This window comes from Carcharhinus amblyrhynchos, chromosome 5, assembly GCF_965287045.1.
Source record: "Carcharhinus amblyrhynchos chromosome 5, sCarAmb.v2.hapA, whole genome shotgun sequence".
In the NCBI taxonomy this organism is placed as follows: Eukaryota; Metazoa; Chordata; class Chondrichthyes; order Carcharhiniformes; family Carcharhinidae; genus Carcharhinus; species Carcharhinus amblyrhynchos.
In genome coordinates this window covers 56274618-56287563 of record NC_137328.1, presented here as the reverse complement: position 1 = coordinate 56287563, position 12946 = coordinate 56274618, and the positions used below count along the sequence as shown (strand labels likewise).

The 12946-nt window shown below is 43.9% G+C and overlaps 1 protein-coding gene across 1 annotated transcript in view; it reads left to right on the top strand.

Annotated features, from left to right (window-relative positions):
• Positions 1 to 12946, top strand: part of ntrk2a (neurotrophic tyrosine kinase, receptor, type 2a) — a 196357-nt gene that overhangs the window by 16417 nt on the left and 166994 nt on the right. The window contains exons 2-3 of the mRNA XM_080188833.1: positions 11175 to 11249; positions 11350 to 11421. Coding sequence (XP_080044959.1) covers positions 11175 to 11249; positions 11350 to 11421 — 147 coding nt within the window. The remainder of the gene's footprint in view (positions 1 to 11174; positions 11250 to 11349; positions 11422 to 12946) is intronic.

Here is a 12946-nt window from a genome sequence, read left to right as displayed (position 1 = left end):
GAACTTGCCGGGTGTTACTGGTTTCCATGAACTTGCCGGGTGTTACTGGTTTCCATGAACTTGCCGGGTGTTACTGGTTTCCATGAACTTGCCGGGTGTTACTGGTTTCCATGAACTTGCCGGGGTTATTGGTTTCTCTGATCTTGCCAGGGTTCCTGGTTTCCCTGATCTTGCCGGTGTTACTGGTTTCCCTGATCTTGCCAGTGTTACTGGTTTCTCTGATCTTGCCAGGGTTCCTGGTTTCTCTGATCTTGCCGGTGTTACTGGTTTCCCTGATCTTGCCGGTGTTACTGGTTTCCCTGATCTTGCCGGTGTTACTGGTTTCTCTGATCTTGCCGGTGTTACTGGTTTCTCTGATCTTGCCGGTGTTACTGGTTTCTCTGATCTTGCCGGTGTTACTGGTTTCTCTGATCTTGCCGGTGTTACTGGTTTCTCTGATCTTGCCGGTGTTACTGGTTTCTCTGATCTTGCCGGTGTTACTGGTTTCTCTGATCTTGCCGGTGTTACTGGTTTCTCTGATCTTGCCGGTGTTACTGGTTTCTCTGATCTTGCCGGTGTTACTGGTTTCTCTGATCTTGCCGGTGTTACTGGTTTCTCTGATCTTGCCGGTGTTACTGGTTTCTCTGATCTTGCCGGTGTTACTGGTTTCTCTGATCTTGCCGGGGTTACTGGTTTCTCTGATCTTGCCGGGGTTACTGGTTTCTCTGATCTTGCTGGGGTTACTGGTTTCTCTGACCTTGCCGGGGTTACTGGCTTCCCTGATCTTGATGTGGGTATGCCGGCGTTGGACTGGCGTAAACACAGTAAAAAGTCTGACAACACCAGGTTTTAGTCCAACCGATTTATTTGATAATAGACTCACAAGCTTTCGGGGTTAGTCCCTTCGTCAGGTGAATGGAGAGTTCTGGCCTCAGACAGAGCACATAAAGCACAGGCTGTTTTCAATCAGACTGTATTACAGTCTATCAGTAATCTCTAAACAGTCTGTGCTTTATATGCTCTGTCTGAGGCCAGAACTCTCCATTCACCTGACGAAGGGACTAACCCCGAAAGCTTGTGAGTCTATTATCAAATAAATCGGTTGGACTAAAACCTGGTGTTGTCAGACTTTTTACTGTGTTCCCTGATCTTGCCAGGGTTACTGGCTTCCCTGATCTTGCCGAGGTTACTGGTGACTTGCTGATCGATCCAGGGTCAACTATGGTTTCTCAGGTCTGATCAGAGTTACTGATGTTTTTTCTCTGACTTGGCCAGTGTTACTGATGATTTCTCTAATTTAGCCGGAGTTGCTTATGATTTCTTTGATCTTGCTGCGGTTACTGATGATCTTGCTGATTTAGCCAGGGTGACTGCAGACTCCTCTGTTCTAGCCAGAATTATTGATGAATTCATATTCAAACCAGGGTTACTCATGATTTCTCTCTAGCAAGGGTTAGCGATGATTTCTCTGATTTAGCATTGGTTACTAATGATTTCTCTGAACGATCTGGAGTTCTGATGATGGTCGGTAAATCTGGCCCAATTTCTCTCTAGCCGAGGTATCTGATGATTTCTCTCCGGTGTGTTTGCTAATGATTTCTGGCTAGGGTGATTGATGATTTCCCTGATCAATCCCATGTTACTGATGTTCTCTGGTTTACCCAGGGTTGCTGATGATTTTTCCCCAGCATGGTTTCCTGTTGATTTCTCTGATCTGGCTGCTGTAACTGCTGATTTCTTTAATCTCACCAGGGCTACTGATGATACCTCTGACCCAGTTTTCATTTCTGATGATTCCCTGATCTAGCTGTGGTTTGTTGATGATTTTTATGATCGAGTCTTCGTTAATGCTGATTTGTGTGATCTAGATGAGGTTACTGATAATTTCCCTTGACTAGCTGGGATTAATGATAATTTATATGATTTATCCAGTATTACTGATGATTTATCTTATCTAGTTGTAGTTTCTGATGTTTTCTTTGACCTGGCCAGGATTACTGATGTGTGCTGTGATCTCAGTGGGTTCACTGAGGATTTCTTTAATCTAGCCATAATTAATGATGAGTTTTCTGATCTGGGGCTTTAATGTTTCCCTGATTTAATTGGGGTTACTGATGATCTCTTTGATCTAGCTGGATTTATAGGTGATTTTTCTGATCTAGCCAGGGATAGTGATGATTTCTCTCTAACCGGAGTTACTGACAGTTTTTCTGATCTAGCCAGAGTTACTAATGTTTCCACCAATTTAGTTGGGTTCCTGATGATTTCTGTCTAGCTAGGGTTGTTGATGATTTATCTGATTTAACTCAGAGTTTTTGATGATTCCTTTCATCTAGCTGGGGTTAGAGGTGAGGATTGGGAATAGTTTTAAATTCAGTAAAGGCGGACCAAAGGATTGATTAAGAAGGGGAAAATAAAGGATGAAAGTAAGCTATGGGGGAACATAAAAACTGACTGTAAACGTTTCTATAGGTACATAAAGAGTAAAAGATTGACAACAACAAACGTAGGCCCCTTACAGTCATAGAATAGAACCCCTACAATACAGAAGAGGCAATCTGGCCCAACTCTCCAACAGAGCATCTTATCCAGGCCCACCCACTGCCCAATCCCTGTGACCCCACTCATGTATCCCATTAACCCCCTTAATCTACACACATTTGGACAGTAAGGGGTAATTTAGTATGGCCAATCCACCTACCTGCATATGTTTGGACTGTGGGAGGAGACTCGAGCACCCAGAGGAAACCCAGAAACACGGAATTCCTAATGGGGAACAAAGAAATAACTGAGGACCTAAATTCATACTTTGCTTTTGTCTTCACAACAGAAAAGATGAAAAACATGCTGAAAATTTTGAGAAAGAAGTTTTAGTGAGGAGCTAAAGGAAATCAGTATTAGTAGAGAAAGGATTTTGGGGAAATTAGTGGGATTAAAGGTGAATACATTTTTAGGGCCTGATAATCTTCATCCCAGAGTACTTAAGGAAGAGTCCCCAGAAATATTGGCTCCATTGGTGGTTATTTTCCACAATTGTTTGGACTCTGGAATGGTTCCTCCAAATTGCAGGGGAGCTAATATAAGCTTGCTATTCAAAAAGGCAAGTAGAAAGAAATAGGGAACTATGGAGCAGTGAGGCTAATGTCAGTAGCAGGGAAGTTGCTAGAATCATTTATTGGAGATTTCATAGCACAGTATTTGGAAAGCAGTGGTATAATCTGACAAAGTCAGCATGGATTTACGAAATGGAAATCACGCTTAATAAATCTACTGGAATTTCTGAGGATGTAACTGAAAGTGTTGACCAGAGAGAAGTAGAAGATGTAATATGTTTAAACTTTCTGAAGGCTTTCGACAAGTCCTCACATAACAGACTACTATGTAAAGTTAAAAAACACAGGGTTACGGGTAATGTCTTGAGACGAATAGAAAGCTGGTTAGCAGACAGATCGCGAACAGTTAAAATAAATGGGTCTTTTTCTGATTGACAGGCAGCGAATAGTGGGATACCACAGGGATCTGTGCTGGGACCTCACTGTTCACATTATATATTAATGATTTGGAAGAAGGAACTAAATGTGTTATCTCCAAATCTGCAGATGCTTCAAAGTTGGGTAGGAGTGCAAGCTGTGAGGAAAATGCAGAGATCCTTCAGCTTGATTTGGTCAGGTTGAGTGAGTGGGCATATACATTGTAGATGCAGTATAATGTGGATAAATGTGAGGTTATCCACTTTTGCAGCAAAAATAGAAAGACAGATTATTATTTGAATGGGTGTAAATGGAGAGAGGCTCAGAGAGATCTTGGTTCTTTGTGCATCGGTTGCTGAAAGTAAGCGTGCTAGTACAGCAGGCAGTAAAGAAGGCAAATGGCATTTTGGCCTTCATAGCGAGAGGATTTGAGTATAGGAATAGTGATGTGTTACTGCAATTATATAGGGTATTGGTGAGGCCACACATGGAATACTGTGTGCAACTTCGGTGTTCTTATCTGAGGAAGGATGTCCTTGCTATAGTGGGAGTACACAGGGGAGGGGGGCATGGTGGCATAGTGGTTAACACTGCTGCCTTACAGCGCCAGGGACCTGGGTTCAGTTTCCACCTCGGGTCACTGTCTGTGTGGAGTTTGCTCATTTTCCTTGTATCTGCATGCGTTTCCTCCGGGTGCTCTGGTTTCCTCCCACAATCCAAAGATGTGCAGGTTAGGTTGATTGGCCATGTTAAATTGACCCTAGTGTCACGGGTATTAGCAGGGTAAATATGAGGGATAATGGGAATAGGACCTGGGTGGGGTGGGTCTGGTACAGACTTGATGGGCTGAATGGCCTCCTGCTGTACTGTAGGGACTCTGTGAAAAATACAGCAAAGGTTTCCTGAGTTGGCAGGTTTGTCATTATGAAAAGAGACTAAGTCAGTTAGGATTATATTCACTGGAGTTTAGAAAAGTGAGAGGGAATCTTGTAGCAACTTATAAAATTTTAACAGGGTGAGATAGGTAGATACATGAAAAATATTCCTAATTTTGGGGAAGTCCAGAACTAGGGGGTCATAGTTTGAGGATAAGGGGTAAACGTTTTAGGACTGAGGTGAGGAGAAATTTCTTTACCCAGAAAGCGGTGAATCTGTAGAATTCACTACCACAGAAAACAGTTGAGGTTAAAACGTTGTGTGATTTCAGGAAGGAATTAGATACAACCCATGGATTAAAGAGATCAAGGGATAGCGGGGTAGGTGGGATCAGGGTATTGAATGCAATGATCAGCTATGATCAAAATGAATGGCAGGGCAGATTTTAAGAGCCGAATGGCTTACTTTTGCAGCTATTTCTTATGCGTATTTCTATGTGTTACTGATGATTTCCTGATTGAGTCAGGTTTACTAATGTTTATCTGATCTACTCGTAGTTTTTGATGATTTCTCTCTAGCTAGAGTTAATGATGATTTCTGTGGTCTAGCTGGGATTATTGATGATTTCTCCTAGTTAGTCATAGATTTTGATGATTTCTGTCAGTTTGCTGCTATTACTGATGATTTCTCTGATCTTGCCAGAGTTATTGTTGATTTCTCAGCTCTCGATGTGATTAATGATGATTTTTCTGATTTATCCAGGGTTATTGATGTTTTCTCTGATTTAGTCAAGGTTACTGGTGAGTTATCTTATCTATCTGGAGTTACAGATGGTTTCTCTGTTCTTTCTGGGGTTCTTGATGATTTTTCTGATTTTAGCTGGACCCACTAATGATTTCTGATTTAGCTAAGATTACTGAAGGTTTCTCTTATCTAGTCAGGGTCACTGATAATCTATCCTATCTTGCCTGGATTTCTGATGATTTCTCTTATCAGTGCAAGTTTACCAATGATTTCTCTGAGTGATCCAGGCTACTGATGATTTCTTTGTTCTAGTTGGATTTACAGATGATTTCCTGGATCTCATGGTCATTAATGTTATTAACAAACGTCTCGGAACATTCATAAGAACATAAGAACATAAGAAATAGGAGCAGGAGTAGGCCATCTAGCCCTTTGAGCCTGCCCCGCCATTCAATAAGATCATGGCTGATCTGTCGTGGCTCAGTTCCACATTCCCGCCCTTTTCCCATAACCCTTAATCCCCTCGCTTATCAAAAACCCATCAACCCACGTCTTAAAAATATTTAGCGAGGCAGCCTCCACCACTTCAACGGGCAGAGAATTCCAGAGATTCACCACCCTTTGAGTGAAGAAGTTCCTCCTCAACTCTGTTCTAAACCGCCCCCCCCTTTACCTTGAGGCTGTGCCCCCTAGTCCTACTGTCCTTTCTGAGCGGGAAGAGCCTCTCCACCTCTATCCTATCCATCCCATTCATCATCTTATATGTCTCAATGAGATCTCCCCTCATTCTTCTAAACTCTAACGAATACAAGCCTAGTTTATTCAGCCTCTCCTCATAGCTCAAGCCCCTCAACTCCGGTATCAGCCTAGTAAACCTCCTCTGCACTCCCTCCAAGGCCAAAATATCCTTGCGTAAGTGCGGCGACCAAAACTGCACACAGTACTCCAGCTGCGGCCTCACCAATGCCCTATACGGCTGCAGCAAGACCTCCCTACTTTTATATTCAATCCCCCTCGCTATGAAGGCCAGCATCCCATTCGCCTTCCTGACCACCTGCTGCACCTGCAGGCTGGGTTTTTGCGACTCATGCACAAGGACCCCAAGGTCCCTCTGCACCGTCGCCCGCTGTAGTTTTTCGCCATGTAAGTAATAGTCCTTCCTACCATTATTCCTACCAAAGTGGACCACCTCGCACTTGCCAACATTAAATTCCATTTGCCAGTCCCTGGCCCATTCGCCCAGCCTATCTAAATCCTTCTGCAGACTCTCCACACCCTCCGCGCAATTTGCCGTTCCACCAATCTTGGTGTCATCAGCAAATTTCGACACCATACACTCGGTTCCCTCCTCCAGATCATCGATATAAATGGTAAATAGCTGAGGCCCCAGCACCGACCCCGGGGCACTCCACTAGTCACCATCCGCCAATCCGAATAGCACCCATTGACCCCCACTCTCTGCCTCCTATTTGACAACCAATCCTCTATCCACGCTAACACCCTACCCCCAACTCCATGCCCCCTTACCTTCTGCAATAACCTCTTGTGAGGTACCTTGTCAAATGCCTTCTGAAAATCAAGAAAGACCACATCCACCGGCTCTCCTCTATCCACCACCCTTGACACATCCTCATAGAACTCCAATAAATTTGTCAGACATGACTTCCCCTTAACGAAACTGTGCTGCGTCTGCTCTATCAAGCAATTGCCCTCAAGATGCCTCGCTATTTCCTCCTTGATGACGGATTCTAACATTTTACCTAACAATTCAAATTTGAGAAGCATTCCCCTTTGGTTTTCACCATTGACAGAGTCAAAGGAGACAATCTTACTGGCTTGTCACACTGGTCAATCAGTGTGGTGAGCTGGTAAGATTGCTAGAGAGGCAAAAAAACCCAGGTTTGCACCCCTTACAATGATACCAGCACTGAATTGCCAATGTGATCAGGGGCATGAGGCTGATTTAAAATTAAATATTATTAGTGAGCTTGGGATGGACTCCTGCAGGTGCAGCAGGTGGTCAGGAAGGCTAATGGGATGCTGGCCTTCATAGCGAGGGGGATTGAATATAAAAGTAGGGAGGTCTTGCTGCAGCTGTATAGGGCATTGGTGAGGCCGCAGCTGGAGTACTGTGTGCAGTTTTGGTCGCCGCACTTACGCAAGGATATTTTGGCCTTGGAGGGAGTGCAGAGGAGGTTTACTAGGCTGATACCGGAGTTGAGGGGCTTGAGCTATGAGGAGAGGCTGAATAAACTAGGCTTGTACTCATTAGAGTTTAGAAGAATGAGGGGAGATCTCATTGAGACATATAAGATGATGAATGGGATGGATAGGATAGAGGTGGAGGGACTCTTATTCAGGCTTACTTATCTTAATGGCCTTGCTGGTAAAGGTCCTTGCTGGTGAGGATCACATATGCACCCCAGCAACGGGAATCTGATGTGGGGTGCAGAGTGGGACCTAGGCCAGTGGGACCAGAGGCCATTGAAATCTCCCTGGGTGATGGAAGGGGTGGGATTTAAAAGGGGCGTCAAGGCCTGAAGGGAAGGCTGCGTTTGGGGAGTTGCGCTGTCTGCAATCAGGGATTGGCAGGGTGGTGAGCGGCCAGGGAGGGGCAGTGAATGAGGACAGCAATTGACTGGGGGTTGAATCGGTATGCACTCACTGCCCTCACATTCTGTCCCTCTCACTCCTCATACTCTCCCTCTCCCCTTCTCCCTCACTCTCTCTCTAACCCCCTGCACTCTCTGTACGCCCCCCCCACACTCTCTCTTCCTCCCCCTCCCCCGCGCCCTCTCTACCTCCCCCCCCGCACTCTCTCTACACATTCTTTACCCCCTCACATGCTCACTGTCCCCCCTCACGCTCTCTTGTGCAGTCTCCAGTCACTCATTCACACAGATGTTAGTGCCAGCTCCCCCCCCTGCTGCTTTGTGCTAAGCTCCTGACCAGCTGGGACCCCCTCAGCCTTTGTTTCTTGTTGTTCCAATTCTCTTTTAGCACCTAGTGATGTACTAAGGCAGACTTTCATTAATTTCATTTTCATTGCTTGTAATCCCCAGAACAGGTCACTAGCCTATTCCCAGGGACTTGTAGCTTGACGGGTTGCCACTCCACATCAAACATGGCTGACCAAGAGTCTCTCCGGCTCTTACCGTCAACCATTGGCATGTTGGAAGGATTTGCAAGTTAACAAACCCAACCTGCGCGTTATGAGCACACATTCCTTGGCTACCAAGTCCCGGGGTGGGACCTGAACCCGTAGCTCTTGGCTCAGAAGTAGGGATGTTACCACTACGCTACTAAGACCTCCTCTGTTTCTTGTCGTAGTTTTATACAACCTAGTAGCTTCCTGGGCTATTGTAGAAGGCAGTTAATAATTAACCACTTTTTGTGGGTCAGGAGTCACAATATCGGCCAGACTGGGTACAGCAGGTTTCCTTCTATGTACTTTGGTAAAGTGTAATATATTTAAGATGTTAACGTCAGTCTCCTGTGATCTGTCATCCTTTATATTTTTAATCAATGACTTGTGGATTTGATACCCTTTTTTGCATTGGTAAATCTTCCCACCAATATTTCCTCCTAGCTGTGTGAGTGCAGGGTTGTGTCATGCAAGGGATGGTCAAGCAGTGGTCCCTTTAAGAAAGTAAGAAGTCCATGGTCAAGCAGTGGTCCCTTTAAGAAAGTAAGAAGTCTGACAACACCAAGTTTAAGTGCAACTGATTTATTTGATAGTAAACTCAGAAGCTTTTGGGTTTGTCCCTTTGTCAGGTGAATGGAGAGTTCTGGCCTCAGACAGAGCATATAACAGCACAGACGGTTTACAGATTACTGATTAGAATGCGAGTCTTTACAACTAACCTGTTATTCAAGTCTTAAAGATGCCGACAATGTGAGTGGAAAGAGCACTGATCACAGTTTAAAGAGATGTGTATTGTCTCCAGACAGTACAGTAAGTGAGGTTTTGCAAACCCAGGCGAGTCATGGGGGTTACAGATAGTGCGACATGAACCCAAGATCCCTGTTGAGACCGTCCTCATGTGTGCGGAACTTGGCTATCAGTCTCTGCTCAGCGACTCTGCGCTGTCGTGTGTCGTGAAGGCAGCCTTGGAGAATGCTTAACCTGAAGGTCAGAGGCTGAATGCCCATGACTGCTGAAGTGTTCCTCAACAGGAAGGGAACAGTCTTGCCTGATGATTGTCGAGCGATGTTCATTCATCCGTTGTCGTAGCGTCTGCATGATCTCCCCAATGTACCATACTTCGGGACATCCCTTCCTGCAGTGTATCAAGTAGACAACATTGGCCGAGTTGCAAGAGTATTTACCGTGTACCTGGTGGATGGTGTTCTCACATGTGATGATGTCATCCATGTAGATGTTCCAGCATGTCTTACAGAGGTTGCTGTGGCAAGGTTGTGTGGTGTTGTGGTCACTGTTCTCCTGAAGGCTGGGTAGTTTGCTGTGAACAATGGTCTGTTTGAGGTTGTGCAGTTGTCTGAAAGCAAGAAGTGGGGGTGTGGGGATGGCCCTGGCGAGATGTTTGTCTTCATCAATGATATGTTGAAGACTCCAGAGAAGATGTCGTACCTACTCCGCTCCGGGGAAGTACTGGACGACAAAGGGTACTCTGTCCATCGTGTCCTGTGTTTGTCTTCTGAGGAGGTCGGTACGGTTTTTCGCTGTGGCACATCGGAACTGTCAATTGATGAGATGAGTGCCATATCCTGTTCTTATGAGGGCATCTTTCAGCGTCTGGAGGGGTCTGTTGTGATCCTCCTCATCTGAGCAGATCCTGTGTGTGCGGGTGGCTTGTCCGTAGGGGTTGGCTTCTTTAATGCGTTTAGGGTGGAAGCTGGAGAAGAGGGGCATCGTGAGGTTATCTGTGGGCTTGTGGTACAGTGAGGTTCTGGTGTTGTCAGACATCTTACTGTGTCTATCCCAGTCCAATGCCGGCATCTCCATATCATGACCCCTTTAAGAAATATATGTGTGCGACTGGGCAACAATGTTAAAGTGATCATGCACTGCATGAAATGAGCAATGCGCAGCAAAGGGAAATTAGAGGATATATTACTCTTTAATTCCTTCATGCTCATTTTAACTTTGTTGCAGACCCATTTATGTGATTTTTTATAATAATTTGCAGCTTATTTGCAAATGCTCGTTATATAATTTGGATGCTGTGTTATGCAGAGATTGCAAGCAAATGGCGGATGGAAGACTAATGTTTGGAATTGTGTTTTTTGATTAACAAAGTAACACTTAAATTGCTTGGAATTTCTTTCACTGTTATTTTAATGGAGGCACTAAAATGTTGCTTTCAGGATCGAGGCAAAAACACCTCAAAAAACAACTTGTCTTATCCTTGATTGTAAAGAAAAGCTGGAACAGCAATTCAACATGGGTACAATGTTCAAACAGTGTCTTGACTATTACTGGCTGTTGGGTATCACCGTTGCTGGGGAAACAGCCAGCTGGACACCGACATCAGAACATCTGAACCCTCAATGGAATTTGAGAGTTCCAGGTGGTCCCGTTTCTCTGGGGTTTTTAATAGAAAACAAAGCTGTAGAAATAATATCAACTACGGTTCTGAGAGATAACATAAAACACAAAACCTTACATACTTCACTCTGTAAACCTGATATCATTAGCTCTCATTACCAACTTGCACCTTCCTCCAGTGAGGTACTAATCGGTGGACATCAAAAAATCAAGGTTCATTTCTACAGTACTGTTTGACACATGGGCAAGCTTAGTAACATGCCTGATTCCCAGCTGAAGCTATTGAATCAGTTTCTTCTACTAGTCTTCTGTTATATTATGACGAATTTACACTGTATATGTGGTTAATGTTAAGCAATTCATGAAAAGAATAGATTATGATTGTATTTCACTTAAAATGCCATCTTTCACCATATTTGTAAGAAGAAATGTCTCATTTATACTGTCTTAGGAACATATTTTCATACTTTTCAATTTATGTTGTTTAGAGTTAAATTGAGTCAGTGACTAAACTAAGGAAAAACAAAATAGAATCCAATTGACAAAGCCCTCTGCTTGGGGAAATTAATAATCTTTGGTTATTTCTTATTCAACAGCTATATTGCAAATCAACCCAACCTGTCAGGCATCAATGAGCGTGACATGGAGCCTTACAGCGGTTTGAGAAATCTGTGAGTATTTCCAATGAATTAAATCATCTCGTAGCCTTGATATTTGAAAGATGTTCACGCAGTAAATAATTAATTTATTGAAGTCTTCTTCATTTTCTAGAACTTTGGTTAATTGTGGATTGACGTATATCTCACGACAAGGATTCCTTAATAACCCTCGACTTCAATACATGTGAGTTATGATTGTTTTCTTTGACAATTCTTGAGTTCCCCACACTCTTTGTGATGATATTGATCCTTCAATGCACTAGAGCTCCAAAACCACCAGTTATATCCTCAAGTGATATTTATTCATGACTGCGGCAAGACATTTGATTGATGGTCATTATCTAATTTTTACTGGATGCCCACACATTAGTACTTTCAGCAGATATCAATGAGTATCAGGGAGTGAAGATGTGAGGCAATATTTCAGAAGGTGTTCTCCAGATTCTCTGCCCTTTGCATCATTTCACTGGTATTGCTATGGATCAACTGTTAAGTTTCTAGAGAAAATCGGGGAAACTCTGGAAATTAATGGTGCTGTTTTCTTTGTGATAGTAGCTTGCACAAAGCTGGGTGAGAGAGTGAGCTGTGAGGAAGGTGCAGAGATATTCAGTGTGGTTTGATCAAGTTGAATGGGCAAATAAATGGCAGATGCAGTATAATGTGGATAAATGCGAGGCTATCCACTTTGGTAGCAAAAACAGAAGGCAGATTAATATCTGAATGGCTATAGATTGAGAGAGGGGAATGTGCAATGAGACCTGGGTGTCCTTGTACACCAGTCACTGAAAATAGACAAGCAGATACAGCAGGCGGTGAAGAGAACAAATGGTATGTTGGCCTTCACAGTGAGAGAATTCAAGTACAGGAGCAATGATGTCTTGCTGCAGTTATACAGGGCCTTGGTGAGGGTACATCTGGAGTATTGTGTGCAGTTTTGGTCTCCTTACCTGAGAAGGATGTCCTTGCTATGGAGGAGTGCAATGAAAGTTTACCAGACTGATTCCTGAGATGGTAGGACTGACGTATGAGCAGAGATTGAGTCAATTAGAATTATATTACGTGGAGTTTGGAAGAATAGGTGAGGGGCCTATATCTCGTAGAAACCTATTAAATTCTAACAGGACTCGACAGGGTAGATGTAGGAAGGATGTTCCCGATGGCAGGAACCAGTGGTCACAATTTAAGGATACAGGGTAAACCATTTAGGACTGAGATGAGGAAAAATTTCTCCACCCCGAGAGTGGTGAGCGTATAGAATTTTTTCACATAGAAAGCAGCTGAGGCCAAAACATTGGGTGAGATTTTCCAACCGCGCTTGCCCCAAAGCCAGAAAGTCTTGTCCAAGGTCGACAGGTGTGTGTCCTGTCCGCTAGGATTCACGTGGTGTGTAGGACAGGAAAATTCCATCCATTGTGTGTTTTCAAGGAGTTAGATATAGTGCTTGAGGCAAAAGGGATCAAAGGATATAAGGGGAAAGCCAGAACCGATCACTGAGTTAGATGGTCAGCCATGAACATAATGAATTACGGAGTAGACTTGAAGGGCTGAATGGCCTGCTCCCACTCCTATTTTCTATGCTTCTGTATGCTTAGTATATTTGAACTCTCAGGTTTTCGTCTTTATGTTGTTCAATCCTTTCAAGTGGGGTTCTTCAGCTTGAGTGCGGCACTTTGATAAGAATTCCATCCACGTCCTCCCCCAGAATAAAT